At 41.1% G+C, this 19,635-nt stretch overlaps 1 protein-coding gene across 1 annotated transcript in view; it reads left to right on the plus strand.

Moving 5' to 3' along the window:
• The window catches only part of LOC139265921 (spermatogenesis-associated protein 16-like), a 281,978-nt gene that overhangs the window by 199,971 nt on the left and 62,372 nt on the right, over positions 1 to 19,635 (plus strand). The window contains exon 8 of the mRNA XM_070883514.1: positions 11,741 to 11,853. Within this exon, the coding sequence (XP_070739615.1) occupies positions 11,741 to 11,853 (113 nt within the window). The remainder of the gene's footprint in view (positions 1 to 11,740; positions 11,854 to 19,635) is intronic.

Consider the following 19,635-nt stretch of genomic DNA (forward strand, 5'->3'; position numbering starts at 1 on the left):
ATCCTTAATAATTGATTCCAACATTTTCCCCACTACTGATGTCAGGCTAACCGGCCTATAATTACCCACTTTCTCTCTCCCTCCTTTTTTAAAAAGTGGTGTTACATTAGCTGCCCTCCAGTCCATAGGAACTGATCCAGAGTATATAGATTGTTTGAAAATGATCACCAATGCATGCACTATTTCTAGGGCCACTTCCTTAAGTTCTCTGGGATGCATACAATCAGGCCCCGGGGATTTATCGGCCTTCAATCCCATCAATTTCCCCAACACAATTTCCCGCCTAATTAGAATATCCTTCAATTCCTCGTTCTCACGAGATCCTTGGTCCCCTAGTACATCCGGAAGGTTAATTTGTGTCTTCCTTCGTGAAGACAGAACCAAAGTATTTGTTTAATTGGTCTGCCATTTCTTTGTTCCCCATTATAAATTCACCTGAGTCCGACTGCAAGGGACCTACGTTTGTCTTCACTACTATTTTTCTCTTCACATATCTATCGAAGCTTTTGCAGTCAGTTTTTATGTTCCCGGTAAGCTTCCTCTCGTACTCTATTTTCCCCCTCATAATTAAACCCTTTGTCCTCCTCTGCTGAATTCTAAATTCCTCCCAGTCCTCTGGTTTGCTGCTTTTTCTGGCCAATTTATATGCCTCTTTCTTGGATCTAACACTATCCTTAATTTCCCTTGTTAGCCACGGTTGAGCCACCTTCCCTGTTTTATTTTTACTCCAGACAGGGATGTACAATTGTTGAAGTTCATCCATGTGATCTATAAATGTTTGCCATTGCCTATCCACCGTCAACCCTTTAAGTATCATTCGCCAGTCTATTCTAGCCAATTCACGCCTCATGCCGTCGAAGTTAGCTTTCCTTAAGTTCAGGACCCTAGTTTCTGATTTAACTGTGTCACTCTCCATCTTAATAAAGAATTCTACCATATTATGGTCACTCTTCCCCAAGGGACCTCGCACAACAAGATTGCTAATTAGTCCCTTCTCATTACACATCACCCAGTCTAGGATGGCCAGCTCTCTAGTTGGTTCCTCGACATATTGGTCAAGAAAACCATCCCTAATACACTCCAGGAAATCCTCCTCCACCACATTGCTACCAGTTTGGTTAGCCCAATCTATATGTAAATTAAAGTCACCCATGATTACTGTTGTACCTTTATTGCACACATTCCTTATTTCTTGTTTGATACTGTCCCCAACCTCACCACTACTGTTTGGTGGCCTGTGCACAACTCCCACCAGCGTTTTCTGCCCTTTGGTATTCCATAGCTCCACCCATACCGATTCCACATCATCCAAACCAATGTCCTTCCTTATTATTGCATTAAATTCCTTTTTAACCAGCAACGTCACCCTGCCTCCTTTTCCTTTCTGCCTATCCTTCCTAATTGTTGAATACCCCTGGATGTTGAGTTCCCAGCCTTGGTCACCCTGGAGCCATGTCTCCGTGATGCCAACTACATCATATCCATTAACTGCTATCTGCGCAGTTAATTCGTCCACCTTATTTCGAATACTCCTCGCATTGAGGCACAGAGCCTTCAGGCTTGTCTTTTTAACATACTTTGCCCCTTTAAAATTTTGCTGTAATGTGGCCCTTTTTGCTTTTTGCCTTGGGTTTCTCTGCCCTCCACTTTTACTATTCTCCTTTCTATCTTTTGCCTCTGTCTCCCTTTTATTTCCCTCTGCCTCCCTGCATAGGTTCCCATCCCCCTGCCATATTAGTTTAACTCCTCCCCAATAGCAGTAGCAAACAGTTCCCCTAGGACATTGGTTCCGGTCCTGCCCAGGTGCAGACCGTCCGGAACATAGACATTCTCGGAATGTCGCAGTCATTCTCAGGTTGGTGTCCTCCAGGGATTAGTGCTCAGACCTCATCTTTTCATGTTATTAATAAAGGCTCTGAGATTGAGAATAGAGAGGAGTGTATCAAAGTTTACAGATGGTGTTCAACTAAAAGGTGCAGTAATGTGTAGAAGGAAGCAGAAAATTGTAAAAGGCTGGAAGGAAGATGGGCAAAATGTTGGCAGATGCAATTTAGTGTAATACAGTGTTAAGTGGTATGTTTTAAACATGAAAATTGCAGGTGAAAATAAATAATACAGGGCATGTAGAAGGACAAACACGCAGGCTGCATTTTTGGCCATTCACTGTCAAAGATGGATAGAAAGCCATGGATTAAGACAGGTTTATAAAATACAAAAATAAAATCATTATGCTCCAGAGATTCCAGGTTTTCTCCAACTGGGTTTTCCATGCCCTGCTAGTATTCCTCCCATTCCGATGCCTAACGAACACACAGTTCCTGGCCCCGATATTTACGGGGATCAGGGGAGTGCAGTTGTGGGGGGTGGGGAGATATCCTGGAAATACTGGGAACTGCTGAATTTAATGGCAGGACCTCTATTATTTTTGTACTCCATTTCTTGCTCAGTAGCTGACCAGATTGACAGGCTGCCAGATGGGAAAGCCAGTGGCTAAAGACCACAGGTCCCTGGCAACCGTGAAAGATCAGACGTTCGTGTGAGTGGAGTCGGACCGGCAATCGGGAGGGAAGACTGGGAATGATCGGGGGTTGGTGGGGGGAGTCGGACCGGCGGGGGATTCGAACCTGTTATTGGGAGGGGAGGGGGGGTCTAGGAGAGATCATGGGGCAAAAGGGGGTTGGACTAGCAATTGAGAGGGTAAAGGCACCGGGAGAGATCGCAGGGCAGAAGGTGATGGGAGGTCGGACTGGAAATCAGGAGGGAGGGAGGACGGAGAGGTCATGGGGCAGATTGCTCAGAATTGCGGGTTGGAGGGTTGTTCGGCCGATCGTGGCACAATGTTTGCTTGAGGGGCTGAAGAGAGCCCTCCTGCTCCTTCTGGCTTACAAGCAATGCTATTAAAAGCACAGCTGCTTTTTCCAGCTGCCCCCACCTCCCTTTAGCTGTTGTCCCGAGCCCTGGGAAACCCGGACAGCCAATGTTAAATTTAAAGCAGGCTTCCAACTGCACTGGCAGCAGGCGTGTACACAACTTGTTGGGGTTACATTATGCTATTTAAATTTTTTTTTACCCCTCCCACTCTGTCGCCTATTGTGGGGAGAATTAAAATTTCCCTTCCTCCCCCCCTCCATCCTGTCCCATCCCGCCATATCAGAGACAAGGAGATGAACTGTTTCAAGACCATTGCATATCACTTTCTTGATCCAGTCATCAAGAAAGACACAAGACCCTCTGTCCTTGCAAACTGATGCCCCATCTCCAGACTCCCTTTCCTTCCCAAAGTAATTGAACATGATTCCGCCTCCCAAATCCATGCTCATCTTTCCCACAACTCCATGTTTCAGTCTCTTCAATAAGGTTTCCACTGCTTCAACAGCACTGAAATGGCCCTAATTGAAGTCACAAATGACATCCTCTGTGACTGTGGTGCACTATACATCCTATTCCTTTTTGATCTCTCTGCAGCCTTTGATACTATGACCTTCTCCAATGCCTCATCTCCGTTGTACAGCTCAGTGGGACTGTCTTTGCTTGGTACCTGTCTCACCTCTCCAGTCGTAGCCAGAGCATCTCCAGCTATGGCTTCTCTTCTTGCCCTGCACCGTTACCTTAAGAGTCCCACAATAATCTATTCTTGTCCCTTTTTTGTTCCTCATCTACATGCTGCCCCTTGACGACATCATCCGAAAGCATAGGTTCAGGTACCATATATATGCTGATGACACCCAGTTCTACCTCTCCACCATCTGTCTCGACCTTCCCATTGCCTCCGTGTTGTCATTCCGTACGAACCACAATTTCCTCCAGTTAAACAGAAAAATCAAAGCCATCGTCTTCGGACCCTGCCACAACTTCCGTACTTTAGCACTGGTTCCATCCACTTCCCCGGCCACTGTCTCGGGTTGAATCAGACTGTTTGCAACTTCACCGACCTGAACTCTGATCCATATCCTCTCCATCACAGTCCATCTGCTGGTGAAACCCTCTCCCATTTCTTTGTTACCTCCAGGCTCGACTATTTCAATGCTCTCTTAGGCAGCCTCCCATTCTCCACCTTCCATAAATTTCAGCTGATCCAAAACTCTGCTGTCACATCCTATCCCGCACCAAGTCGCACTCACCCATCACCCGTGTACTCGCTCACCTACATTCGCTCTTAGTCCAGCAACGCCTCAAATTTAAAATTCTCATCCTTGTATTTAAATCCCTTCATGGCTTCACCCCTCCCTATCTTTGTAACCTAATTTAGTTTTAGAATTCTCCGAGAACTCTACGTTCTCTGACACTGGCCTCTTGAGCATCCTTTACTCTGTTCGTCCCACCATTGTCGGCCGTGCCTTCAGCCATCTAGGTCCTACATTCTAGAAACCCTCCCTCTTCACCTTGACACTCACCTCTCCTCCTTTAAGACCTTCCTTAAAACTTTGGCTCAGCTTTTAGTCACCCCTTTGGCTCAGTATCCATTTTTATTTGATTATGCTGCTGTGTAGCAACGTGGGATGTTTTTCTATGTGAAAGATGCTATATAAATCTAAGTTGTTATTGTAGTAGTACAAATGTGGCCTGGTAATAACATATTCTCTCATTTTGCTTTCCATGTTGTGGAAAAGCTCCTGGCCTCCACTGCTCCTCCAAACACTCAGCAACATGAAGGAATAAAACCTCATGCATCCGATCACGTTGTGGTCCATTTTACTCATATGAAATATCACTTTGGGATGTTAAATTGCTATTCGTTCCTATGAATAATTTTCCCACTAGAACAGAGGAATTGTCACAACTTATTAAAATGAATGGTTTGTGATAACTCTTTCTGTCAATTACACTAAGCAGTGGCACACTTAGAATGCAGATTTCTAGAACAAAATGTATCCCAGGCATGCACATTAAATGATGCTAATTGTATGGTTCATAATCAAAATAGAGATTTACACTTGACTGCACCACTGATTAAGAAGCATGCCCCAAAAACGTAGTAGCACTGCCTGGTGTGATACCGTACGAACAAGATCCTGGCCTTAATCCAAAAGTCTGTGCTGTGATAACGAATCTTAGTTGGGACAATTGCGGAGTTCTGCAATTGGCCCCAGTGTCTGTGAGCTACAGGAAAAGGAAAAAAAAATCAGCTATATTTTCAACTCCTGATTTCTGTCAGTATACTGTTATGGATATTGGGTCACAGCTAAAGCAGAATCTACTCTAATGTGTGCCTTTCCCACTCCAAATGAAAAAGCCTCCCAACACACACTGTTCACACTTGACTATGAATAGATACGTGGTCAAATAACTCATGGACTGCTTACATAGAATCATAGAATAATACAGCACAGAAGGAGGCCATTCGGCCCATCGAGTCTGTGCTGTCTTTTTTGACGAGCAATCCAGTTGGTCCCACTCCCCGGCTCTTTCCTCATATCCCTGCAATTTTTTCTCCTTCAAGTATTTATCCAGTTCCCCTTTGAAAACTATTATTGAATCTGTTTCTACCACCCTATCAGGCAGTGCATTCTAAATCCTAACCACACAGTGCACAAACGTTTTTCCTCATGTTGCCTCTGATTATTTTGCCAATCACCTTAACTCTGTGCCCTCTGATTATTGACCCTTCAGCCATTGGAAACAGTTTATCTTTATTTACTCTATCTTATAATTTTAAACATTTCTATCAAATCTCCTCTCAGCCTTCTCTGCTCTAAGGAGAACAACTCCAGCTTCTCCAGTCAATCCACATAACTGTAATCCTTCATCCCTGGAACCATTCTAGTAAATGTCTTCTATACCCAGCCCAAAGCCTTCACATCCTTCCTTCCAGAATTGAACGCAATCTTCCAGCTGGAGATGAACTAGTGTTTTTTTATAGGTTTAGCATAACTTCCTGGCTTTTGTACTCTATGCCTCTATTTTATAAAGCCCAGAATTCCATATGGTTTATTAACTGCTTTGTTAACTTATTTTGCCACCTTCAAAGATTTGTGCACAAACACTCCCGGGTCTCTCTGTTCTTATACCCCCTTTAAAATTGTTCTATAGAGCTTGTATTGTCTCTCATTCTTTCTACCAAAATGTACCATCTCGCACTTCCCTGCATTGAATTTCATCTGCCATGTGTCCACCGATTCCACCAACCTGGCTATGTCCTCTTGAAGTCTATTACCATCTTCTTCACTGTTTACTACACTTCCAAGTTTCATCTCATGTGCAAATTTAGAAATTGTGCCCTGCACCCCCAAATCCAAGTCATTAATGTATATCAAAAGCAGCTTGTACTGGGGAACATCAATCCGATAAACAGCCATTCATCAAAAACTGTTTTCTATTCCTTAGCCAATTTTGTATCCATGCTGCCACTGCCCCTTTTAGCCCATGGGCTTCAGTTTTGTTAGCATGCCTGTTATGTAGTACTTCATCAAATGCCTTTTAAAATTCCATAGACACAACATCAACTGCACTATCCTCATCCACTATCTGTTATTCCAGGATTATTGTTCCTGAAAGCTTTCCCACCATTGACATTAAACAAAGCATAGTAAACAAAGTTGGTGAGCTGCAGGCGCAAATGGCCACACGGAGAGATGATGTTGTGGCAATAATAGAGACTTGGCTCAAATAAGGGCAGGATTGGGTATTACATATTCCTGGATATAGGGTGTTCAGGAATGATAGGGAAGGAAAGATAGGAGCTGGTGTGGCAGCACTAGTTAAGGAAAATGTCACAGCGGTGGAGAGAGCAAATGTCCTGGAGGGGTCAATGACAGAATCTATATGGCTAGAGTTAAGAAATAATAGAGGTGCCATTAAACTACTAGGTGTATTCTATAAGTCACGAACTAGTGGGAAAAATATGGAGGAGCAAATTTGCAGAGAAATTACAGAGAGATGCAAAAACTATAGAGTAGTGATAATGGTAGACTTCAACTATCCTAATATAGACTAGGATAATAATAATGTAAAAGGTAGAGAGAGGGAAGAATTTCTGAAGTGTGTTCAGGAGAACTTTCTTGATCAATATGTTTCCAGCCTAATGAGGAAGGAGGCATTACTGGATCTGGTTCTGGGGAATGAGGTAGGTCAAGTGGAGCAAGTGTCAGTAGGTGAACATGTAAGGAACAGTGACCATGGTATCAAATGGTTTAAATTAACTATGGAAAAGGACAAGGTGCAATCTAGAGTAAAAATACTTAATTGGAGAAAGGCAAATTTCAGTGGGATGAGAATAGATCTGGCCCAAGTAAATTGGAATCAAAGATTGGCAGGCAAAACTAGTGGACCAATGGGCTGCCTTTAAAGAGGAAATAGTTTGGGTACAGTCGAGGTACATTCCGACTAGGAGGAAAGGTAGGGCAACTAAAGTCAGAGCTCCCTGGATGATGAAAGAGATAGAGAGTAAGATGAAGCAGAAAAAGAGCAGGTTGAGAATACATCTGAAAACCAGGCTAAATATAGAAAGTTCAGAGGAGAAGTGAAAAAGAAAATAAGAAGAGAAAAGAGAGGGTATGAGAATAGAATGGCAGCTAACCTAAAAGTTAATCCAAAAGTCTTCTATAGGCACATATATAATATACGGGTGGGGCCGATTAGGGACCAAAAAGGAGAGCTACGCATGGAAGCAAAGGGTATGGCTGAGGTACAAAATGAGTACTTTGCATCTGTCTTCATCAAGGAAGAGGATGCTGCCATAGACAGCAAAGGAGGAGATAGAAGAGATACTGGATGGGATAAGAATTCATAAAGACGAGGTACTAGAAAGGTTGGCTGTAGTCAAAGTAGATAAGTTACCAGGATGGATGGGATGCATCCTAGGATGTTGAGGGAAGTGAAGGAAGAAATTGTGGAGGTAATGTCCATAATCTTCCAATCCTCCTTAGAAACGGGGGTGGTGCCAGAGGACTGGAGAATTGCAAATGTCACACCCTTGTTCAAAAAAAGATATAAAGATAAACCCAGCAACTCTTGGCCGGTCAGTTTAACCTCGGTAGTGCGGAAGCTTTTAGAAACAATAACAAGGGACAAAATTAATAGTCATTTGGACTCTATTTTAAATATAGTCAGCCTTTCTAGTACCTTGTCTTTATCAATTCGTATCCCATCCACTATCTCCTCTACCTTCTCCTTTGCTATGTCTATGACAGCATCTTCTTGATGAAGACAGAAGCAAAGTACTCATTAAGTAGTTCATGCACCTCTCAGTAACTTTCCTGCAAATTTGCTCCTCTATCTCCTTCCTGCTATTTGGTGGCCTATAAAATACACCAAGTAGCGTAATAGCTCCTCTATTGTTTCTTAACTCCAATCAAATAAATTCTGTTTTGAACCCTCAAGGACGTTCTTTCTAGCACTGTAATATTTTCCTTAATCAAAACTGCTATCCCTCCTTTTTTTCCTCCCCCATCTTTCCTGAATACCCAGGAATATTAAGCATTTTTGAGCCAGGACTCCATTATTGTTATTACATCACATTCCCATGAGGCTATTTGTGCCTGCAGCTCACCAACCTTATTAACCACACTTCCTACATTTACACACATGCACTCCAAATCTAACATAGACCTTTTTGTATTTTCTATGATCCCACCTAATTCTGTATTATTTCTAACACTAACTGTCTCTCCCAGTCCTCTGTGCACCTTGTTTCTACTTTTTAATACTATATCTTGATGCCCAACTTCCTGCCAAATTAGTTTAAACCCTTCCCTACAGTACTAGTTAACCTGCCCGTGAGAATTACGGTCCAGGTGCAACATGTCCATCTTGCCACAGAATTGATATCAAGGTCTAATGATTTTAAAGCCCTCCCTCCTACACCATGTCTCTAACCACGCATTAATTTGCCATATACTCCTAATTCTCTTCTCACTAACATGTGGCACAGTGAGTAACCTGGAGATTACTACCTTTGAGGTCCTGCTTTTTAACTTCCTCTCTAGCTTCTTAAACACTGACTGCAGGACCTCGACCTTCTTCCTCCCTATGTTGTTGGTTCCACGACTTCTGGTTGTTCCCTTTACCGCTGCAGAATGTTCTGCACCCTCTCCGTGTTGTTCCTTATCCTGGCACCAGGGTGGCAACATACCATATGGGACACACATCAGTGATAGCCAGACAGCCTACCTGACCCGACAATCGAATCCCCAATTATTACTGCATTGCTACACTTTGCAGTCCATTGCTTTACAGTGCTAGGCTCGGGACTGCACTTCTTAAAGGTATCGTCACCCTCACCAATATTAAAAGCTGAATACCGGTTTGAGAATGCCACACTCCTGGATGATTTCTGTACCGTCTGCCTTTTCCTCCCTTCTGGGTGGCCACCCACTTGCTATTCTGAATTCTATCTGGCTGTGGGGCGACCATCTCCTGGAACCTGTGATCCAGGAAACATTTAGCCACCCGTACACTCTGGAGTAAATCCAGCTGCCTCTTAAGCTCAGAAATCCTCAGCTTGAGTTTTAGCAGCTGGAGGCACTTCCTGCACATGTGAGCCTCCAGGACACATGAAGTGTCTTGAAGTTCCCATATGGCACAGGAATTGCAGGTTATGGGTCACAGCTGTCCCTTCATTCTAATTAAAAACTTTTAGAAACTCCTTAGATATAAGGTGATTATTTATACAATTGCTGTTAATTCGGTCTAGACTTATTTTAATATATTAAATTACAGTTATTTTCCTGTTCGCTCCTCAAAGAGAACTAACCAAAGACTAATTATTTACTTAAACTTAACAAGAACCACTAAGATCACTAAATGCAAAGAATCTAAATATTCAATATCTAGATACTTAACCTAGATACTTAGTTTAGAATCCTCGGGCTCTACATCTGCACTCCTTCTTTTCAGTTGGGCTTAAGAACTGGCTTCCTCCTCTCCACCGAATTCCTACTTTCACTAAATTCTCAGCTTCCACTCTGTTTGTGTTTCACTCCGATTGTGATTCACCCAGCATTGTCTCTAAGCTCTGTATGGAACTGTTCAGAACACAAGTTATTACATTAAGAGAGCTGGGAAGAACATTGGAAAAATAACATGGAGAGTGGTTGATTGCAGACTTAAGTAATAAATATCAATATGTTGAACCGTGCACGTAATTTTATACTTGACCCTATGTCGTATGCTAAAGTTAAACTAGACATCTACTACATAGTGTGGATTTAAATCCTGATTATCTTAAAAACATTTAGGGGATGTCATGGTATTTCTAATGCCGGGGTATATTTAGTATAAATGTGAATCTCAGTGATGGTCAGCACTCATCTCTGGAAAGCAGCTGATTAATTGGTGAACATTGTGTCATGATTGGGTGGCTGGTTGAAGGGACAGTGGTTTCCAGTTCTATGATTTGATTGGCTGAATAATTTGTTGGACAGTTTCTGGACTTATATTCAAATACAATTCAGTACATATGTTTTCCTAGATAATATGTGTTTGCTGATTGTGCCAGTTAACTGTGTGTTTTATTTTAATTAAATAGTCATAATATTGTTTGATAAAATAATTATCAGTAAGCCTGATAAACTCTTTAAAAATTCTCAATAATTGTTACTAGTTTCGGGTCTGCGTTAAATATTCTCCTGGCTACAACAAGGCTGATCACCCCTCTTAAGCAGTCTGAGTATCTTAGGTTCAGAAGTTTTGCCTTTACTGTCAAATATCTAACTGGTTATTGTAACTTTCTCACATGCGCTTCTCCAAACTTTCAATAGGCGGACTAAAAAGACAATTTAATGAACCATTAAGCTGTTTAATTTTACCAACAGCAAGTGAACATACCGAGTAACAGTTGTAAACAAACCTCATTTACTTCACTCAATTTTCAGCTCTCCTTGAAAAATAATAAATCGCATGCTCTATCCCCTTTTTGAGATGACATTCTTGTTTTTGGCATTATGGGGGTAATTTGAACTTATCCTGTCCAGCGGGAAACTGACAGGATCGGATCAGCCGCCTGTTTTACACCCCATCTGATTTTACTTTCTATTGATTTCAATGGAAACTAAAATCAAGCGGGGTGTAAACGGGCGGTCGATCCAATCCAACTAGATTTCCATTGAGCGGATTAGATTAAAATTACCACCTATCTTTTTTTCTAGACAACTTTTAACTGCAAAAACGGGCCCCCTGCATTTTAGTTTCCAGCTCTACATCTGCCATTCACAATCTCCTGTTTAAAAACTGACTGATTGTCCCTGTATCCCTTTACCCTTTTCTCCCTGTTTTGCCAGTAAGTGGGAAGGTTGTCCCTCTGACTTCTTCGCCATTCATTTTCCAATAAAGCTGTCAATAAACTGGTTACCTCTCTCCGCCCTCCCCTTTGGGTATGGATCTTTGCCATTCGCAACACAAACATAGGTGATCCTGGCGTACTAAACCTGGGATGAGTCAATTAACTCTCATTGTACAGCCCTGTATCAGTTTGAAGTAGTCTGTCAGCTGCAACTTTTCAGAAAGTGGCTCACCTAGCTATAATATACATCTTCAACGCTTGACAAATTAACAAATAAACCCTCTGACTTAGTAACTGCAGTCTGTGGCTTTTTAAACTGTGAATTCACCTTGTTTTAAAATATATCACTTATATGTAACTGAGTCCCAATATTTTTTCATGAAGTAAAAGTGACCAGACATCCCAAAACGTGACAGTAATCGTCTTGTAAAAAACCTGAATAATGTGATTGTATCTGAAGTATTTTAAGGCCCTTACCAAAGTCGGATGGAAAAACCATATATGTTTCTTAATATTTTCTAGAATCTAGAACACCCTTTTGGTCACTTACTGTAAAAGAAGTTGAGAAGAACATGGATATCCTTGGGAGGAGGATTCTGCCAGTTTTAGATTTTACACTGTGCACTAAACTAGCTGTGGGTATATTAATTTATTAAATTGACTCAGGGACTCATGGAACAACTGAAAGCTTTTGTTAGTATTGAAGATTTCCATCAGAAAGATGGATTTACAATGACTACTGATTGTGACAGTTTTCCTTTTTATTGGTCTGTCTACGTTTATTGATTATCTTACAGTCAATTATCAAACTTCAAATGCATATAACATGCTCCTGCAACATATACCAGTTTTACAAATGCACCAAATATTGCACAATGCAATTTTCACTGTGCAACCTTCCTATTTATTTAGAGAAAGAATTAATATTATTAAACAACAGAATTTATGATATCCACTGGTTTGTAGTATTTATATCGTTGAGCAAACAACCAAATGATTTAACTATTGGTTATAGTGGCCATGTGTAGGATTCAAAGTAGCAGTAGAGTTAATTTTAAAGTAAAATGTCGGGGACTTCCTTGGGGCTCCTCCCGCTCTCTGCCATACTTTTGGCAGTATCCCCAATTACGGGTATAAGTGGAGATTTAGCCAAAGTTACAGCAGTGGAGTGGAAAACTGCTGAGGAAATTCATCCCCAAATGTCAAACATAGTAGAATCATATTTCTGTAAAAGCTGGGACAGTTTCTGTGCATAAAATAGAATGTTTGCCTTGTTAGGTTCCATCTCTAACTATTTTTATATATTTGTAAATATATCTTATTTTTTTTTAATTGTGGTAACCCAGTTCTAACAAATACTCCACTGGTTTTGCTCAAATTTGTAATGGCTACTCGGAGTCTTATCATCTGACCTAGAGCAACAAAACTTTTTGATCTAGGTGCAAATTAAATTGTGTATAGGCCCCACCACTTATAGTGATTGCATTGGTGTTAACATGATTTGCCTGCTGACTTACCTGCTATAGGCGGTGGGCGGTAAAACCAAAAAGGTAAGTAACCAACATATATTTTTTTAAATAGGCAATCTTACTTAGCAACTGCCTTTCCTAATTGTTATCAGTTGCGCCCATAATCTCAGGATTACTAAGGTAATCACAGTCTTTTAGAGCAGTATATACAATACAGGAGATTAATGAGGTGTGAGTAGATGATTGAAACTGCTTGAAGATTTGACTTTGCGTGAAATCAACAGAACCTTTTAAATTGGTAAGTATAGGGTAAGTATTCATTGAACTGTCCAAAATACTCGGCACACTTAATACATTATAAGTAGTGTCTTTGTAATTGATTCCTATTTAGTGCCATTTGCCCAATATAGGCGACAGTATGGACGCTGTAAGTGGTGGAGACTGTTTTGTAAATTATTTTCACCAGTTAGTGTTGGGTTCTTTGGATTCCAGACAATGCACATTTACCTTCTTATTGGCATTCTTTGTGGTCTTACGATATTGTGATTTAATATTATGAGGATCAATACTGTTCCTTTAAATCTCACATCCTCTTTTTGATGCACCATACCTGCTATGCTGTCCCAGCTTTGATGAAGTGACGTTCCATTCTGTAGACACTTTCATTGTGCTTCGTTGGGAAGTCATGGTTGACAAATTTGTTGGAATTCTTTGAGGATGTAACAAACAGGGTGGATAAAGGGGAACCAGTGGATGTGGTGTATTTGGACTTCCAGAAGACATTTGACAAGGTGCCACATAAAAGGTTACTGCACAAGATAAAAGTTCACGGGGTTGGGGGTAATATATTAAATGAATGGAGGATTGACTAACTAACAGAAAAAAGAGTCAGGATAAATGGTTCATTCTCTGGTTGGCAATCAGTAACTAGTGAGGTGCCACAGGGATCAGTGCTGGGACCCCAACTATTTACAATCTATATTAACGACTTGGAAGAAGGGATCGAATGTAACGTAGCCAAGTTTGCTGATGATACAAAGATGTGAGGAAAAGCAATGTGTGAGGAGAACACAAAAAATCTGCAAAAGGACATAGGCAGGCTAAGTGAGTGGGCAAAAATTTGGCAGATGGAGTATAATGTTGGTAAGTGTGACATCATGCACTTAGGCAGAAATAATCAAAGGGCAAGTTATTATTTACATGGAGAAAGATTGCAAAGTGCTGCAGTACAGCGGGACCTGGGGATATTTGTGCATGAAACACAAAAGGATAGTATGCAGATACAGCAAATGATCAGGAAGGCCTTTATTGCAAAGGGGATGGAATATAAAAGCAAGGAAGTCTTGCTACAGTTATACAGAGTATTGGTGAGGCCACACCTGGAATACTGCGGGCAGTTTTGGTTTCCATATTCACAAAAGGATATACTTGCTTTGGAGGCAGTTCAGAGAAGGTTCACTAGGTTGATTCCGGAGATGAGGGGGTTGACTTATGAGGAAAGTTTGAGTAGGTTGGGCCTCTACTCATTGGAATTCAGAAGATTGAGAGGTGATCTTATCAAAACGTATAAGATTATGAGGGGGTTTGACAAGGTGGATGCAGAAAGGATATTTCCACTGATAGGGGAGACTAGAACTAGAGGGCATAATCTTAGAATAAGGGGCTGCCAATTTAAAACTGAGATGAGGAGAAATTTCTTCTCTCAGAGGGTTGTAAATCTGTGGAATTCGCTGCCTCAGAGAGCTGTGGAAGCTGGGACATTGAATAAATTTAAGACGGAAATAGACAGTTTCTTAAACGGAAAGGGGTTTTGTGGAGCGGGCAGGGAAGTGGACCTGAGTCCATGATTGGATCAGCCATGATCGTATTAAATGGCGGAGAGGCTCGAGGGGCCTACTCCTGCTCCTATTTCTTATGTTCTTATGTACCAGACCAATGTCAGAGAGTGGGAATAGGACAGTGATCCAGGGAGGCAGTAACAGAGTTGTGTCACATCTTGCAAGACGATCTGCAGCCAGCTGCTTCACTTAGCACAGCATAGCACCTGTTTCATTCAAGGTGACTGCAGCCCTGAACTTCTTTGCCTCTGATTCCTTCCAGGCTTCCAGGAGATATCAGCAACATCAATCAGACTGCAGTCTTTCCATGAATTAAACAGCTGACTGATGCCTTATTTGTTACAACAAGCACATTCATCACTTTCCCACGGGCTTCCAGAAGAAGCAGGATAGGGCTCTGGGATTCACACAGATTTCAGGATTCCCCCAAGTCCAGGATATCATTAATTGTGTCCATGTCACTCAGCAGGTCCCTTCACATAACACAACTGCCTTCATGAATCACTCAATTAATGTTCATCCAATGTGTAACTGACAGCAGTGCATTTTGCAGGTTTGTGCTGGCTTTCCTGATAGCTGCCACGATGCTTTTATATTGCATGAGGCATCCATTCCCCCACCATTTGTCAGTCAGGACACTGATGATATAGAAGATGGCTAGGAAGTGGGTGATCCAACAGTTACCTGCAGCCAGAACTGTTCGGCATTAGCTGATTGAAGAGAACTTCAAATGAACAATCCAAGGTCACCTGCATTAACAGTAGTGTACAACATCTATCCCACTCCTTTCACCCTACAATCAACAGTGTCTGACCAAATACTAATATTGTTGATCATTTCTAACATTGAAAGATCACCACCCACTACAGGAAAACCCTGTACATAAAGATTTCAAATAGCATTATAACTTTACTGAGTTACAGAAAGGAGTAAACAATATTTTTCATATATATATATTTCACCTTGGTGCAAAACTCCAGTTCCTGTCCTGCTCTTTTACCTACATTAGTGCTTCTACAAGGTGTTCCCCCTATGGTTGCAACATGGGAGAACGTTAACCTGCTGTGACTCATTGAAGAGTTTGTAATCAGCGAAATGTAGAAGCTCAGGCTTGCGAGAGTTCCATAGCTCTATCCGAAAAGCTTTGGACCCTGTGGGAACTCCTCTTGCCTCTAGGGATTTTTCTGAAGGTCCAGAGTGTTGCTTCTTTGCTTTGGCCACGAAGAAATACACCCTCTCTTTAAACTGCTTCAGACCCTTAAGAATCTGCAGCAGCGCCTAACTTCCGGCCTCTTAATCAGTGAGCTGCCTATGGAAAAAGCGTTTTGAACTGGCAGCTTGCCTACACCATGCAGATTAGGGATAATCTGGTCCCCTGCTGACGCCTTTGCTCTCACCCTGCTCACCTCCTGCTGATTTATATGAATACATAGGAACAAGATTAGGCCATTCACCCCTTCAAGTCTGTTCCGCCATTCAATTAACTCATTGCTGATCTGTATTACAGCACCTTTGCTGCTTATCCCTGGATACCCTTAACTATTGATCTCAGTCTTGAAAATTCCAATTGGCCCAGCCTTTTGGGGGAGCGAGTTCCAGACATTTTAGCTTGCTTTAGTTAATAATATATTCACTTTTGAATCAGAAAGTTGTAAGCTCAAGCTCCACTCGTGTATCTGAATACAAAATATAAGTGGAATCCTACCATGCATTGTTGAAAGAAAGTCGTGCATTGTTGGAAATACTGTCCTTTAGATGCGATACTAAACTGAGATTCCTTTTTTGATGGTTCAATTGTATGTTAAAGCTCTCATAGCATTATTTGAAAAACATCACAAAATCTTCCTGATATCCTGTCCAACATTCTTCCCTCAACCAACCAAAAACAGATTAGTTAATCATTAACCTTATCACTATTTGTGGGATTCTACAAATAGTGATAAGGTGAATGATTAAAATATCTGTCAGTTCATTTATATAAGAATAGTCACTTCACTTCAAATTAATCCATTGTATGCAAAGTTCTTTGAAAGATATGAGATGGCATTGTATTAAAGCTTTCACTCTGAATGGACTTTCCTTTGGGTTTCATGCCAAAGACAGTTTCCCATTTCCATTGAGGTCAGGAAATTTAGGGGTAGATTTTCATCTTGCTGTCCTATTGTAAAGCTGGCATTGCAAAACGGCCCTCCATTGCAGAAACCACCCAATCAATGAAAATGAAACTCAGGTGATTTCTATAACAGCCAGCCGATGAGCAACACTTATTTTGTGGCTTGGTGGCATATGCAAAATATAATAATTCCTTCACTTTACCTGTCTCCTCAAAAGTTAAAATTAGAAAGCTATTTCTACTATGTGGATGCTCATGGGACATTTATACTGATCCTTGTAAATCATCCCATTTCACAACCGTTATTTGTTGCCTACAGTCCAAACTTTATATTATAGATAATAACATTTTACGGCAAGACCGTGCAGAGCAGATAATACAGCACATTCTTCACCATTAATACCTCTCTGGGAGGAAACTTATTGAAGAGTTTTATTCCTGGCCATGCAAACACCCACAGATTGGGTACTGCCTGTTGCATTCACTGGTGAAAGGCAGGTGCACTCCCAATTTCCACTCAACTTTCTTATCTAACATGGTGTAGAAGTGAACCATTTCAAATTGGATCCCAAGATCTCCCAGCACCAGGACAAAGCCTGAGAAATCTGAAATCACACATTGAAATTGTAACTAGAAGGAAGCACCAAAGGCAACAGTAATAGATGTTGAATGCTAGAAGGATTTCATGGTACTCTAGATAATTTTGAAATAAGGTACTAGTGTGAACTTGGTTGCAAAAAATCCCTAAAGCTACATGCAGCATGAAGCATTTAGAAGGTTAGAAAAAACAATGGCATTAGAATGCACCACTTGAGTTTAGAAGTTGCAGAAATACTAACACCAATTGGAAGAATTTTCTTCAATGTATTTTGAATAGCTGAGGAAGAATATGTTCGAAGAAGTTTTTATACAATGTAATTTTTGGAGGCTACCAAAATCATTCTAATTGCAGTCATCTGAGATAACTTTTTAAATTTAAATTCATATTGGTAATATTACATAACTGGTATAATAATGTTGCTCCAGACCTAGTAAACATGGTGTAAACTGAATGTTGGTAAAATACTGGAGATTGGTACAGCTAATTTGCAAATTGGTTTTGAATGAGGTTTTCACTTCTCAAATAACTTTGCAAAGAACCTCTATTTATGCTATAATCCTTTATTAGTTTTAAATTCCACAAATTATTATAAAGAGCAATGAAACTTTATACACATATATTATGTTAATATCTTGTTCTGTTTTAAGTACCTTAGAAGTTCATAAAGTAAACCATTATGAGGACATAATGCAAAAAGAAATTCCTTTGGAGGAAACAATCTCTCATATATCAATTGATTTATAATATCTTCTATCAATACTGATTTTTATTTATTAATAATAAGAGATGTTTTGATAAATGAAATCACTTGATTTAGTCACTGGTGTCCCAGTTCATTGATTTAAATGTTATTAGCGTAAAAAATTCTTAATTCAGTGCTTCCTTCTATTGTGTGTCTAACATCAAGTAGGCAAAGTTGCTGGAGATACCTATCCCTTGCAGAGATTATTATTTGAAACACATAGCTATCTGTTTCACATAACTTATAAATAGCACCATCCATGTTTTTTGTCTATGATGATGCTGATTGTTTCCTATCAACAGCTGCCTCTAAGTGACAGAAACTCAACCAAGGGAAATATACTGAAAGAGGAGAGAGAAGATATTTCAGGTTCAACAGCAACTTATGAGATAGAGAACATAGTGCAAAAGCTGAATCTATTTGGTTAGAGTTAAGGAATAAGAAGGGACCTCTTACTTTAGTGGAAATATATTATAGATTGCCAAATAGTGGAAAGGAGACAGGAAACGATATATAAACAAATTAGAGAAAACTTCAGAAACAACATGGTGGAGGTGAAATTCCGATTGTTTGCTCTGCTGGCGGAAATGAGAGTGGCCAACAACAATTCTGCTTGCGGTACCAAAGACCTTTCCTAGGCAGAAGAAAAAATGCATGCCAGAAGTATCCAGCTCTGAAGGCAGCCATTCTGGTACTTCAGAAAAGTAATTGATCTCATTTTTCCTTTCCAAAGTTTTGGGACTAGAAATTCCGTAGCACTTTTTGAAAAGTAGAAAATGTAGTGCCAGGTACTAATGATTCTCTCCTGCCAGGAAATTCAGCTTTAACGCTCCAAGAAGGAAGTGGAGCGCTAAATCAAGCGCTAACCACTTCTCCTAGGACGCTAAAGTCCAAGAGCAGGGCGGTACCGGCAGAGCACTGAAAAATGTGGACCGCATTGCGAACGGCATTCCTTGCTTAAAGGGCCAATGATGGTGCACAACCTACTTGTCAGGAGTTCTGCATTGCAAGACGACATGCACGACTCCCATTCGAGCTTAAAATACTCTCACAAAATGGAAGGTTTGTACATCTTGCAGCCATGAAACATTGAAAGCTTTCAGCAGGCACCAGACTTGTGCAAATAATAAAGGTTGGCCTACCCGAAAACCATTCCCTTGAATTAGCATTCCCAAGCAGCCAGCCAAGTTGACAAAACCTCCTCTTCCTGCTGCTGTTCACACTTGGCGATACAGCAGGAGGTGTGAGGCAATTCCACATCCGGGGCGGTAATGGGGCAATGCGCACTTTATGACGTCACAATCTGTGTGGTGCTAGAGACCCAGGTGGTAAGAGTTAGCGCCAGCAGTAAACCGGCACTGAATTTCACGGGCGTCGCTGAATTCGCCGCACCCGGTTGCTAACCCATTAGTGCCAACGGGAGGCACTAAACAGCCAAATTTCTTCTCCTTGGTGTTTATCCTTGGATATCGGTAGAACAACACAAGCTTTCAGCTTGTGAGAGTCCACCGAAGCTTTGTTTTGAATTCCTGGCATAGCCCAGGAACTTTCCCAGAGACAACATCTTAATTATAGGAGGTGGAAAATTTTCCCATCTTTCCCGCCATGCCTCCCCCCCCCCCCCCCCCCCGCCACACCGGAAAATGGCAGGACC

Source organism: Pristiophorus japonicus, chromosome 6, assembly GCF_044704955.1.
Source record: "Pristiophorus japonicus isolate sPriJap1 chromosome 6, sPriJap1.hap1, whole genome shotgun sequence".
Classification (NCBI taxonomy): Eukaryota; Metazoa; Chordata; class Chondrichthyes; family Pristiophoridae; genus Pristiophorus; species Pristiophorus japonicus.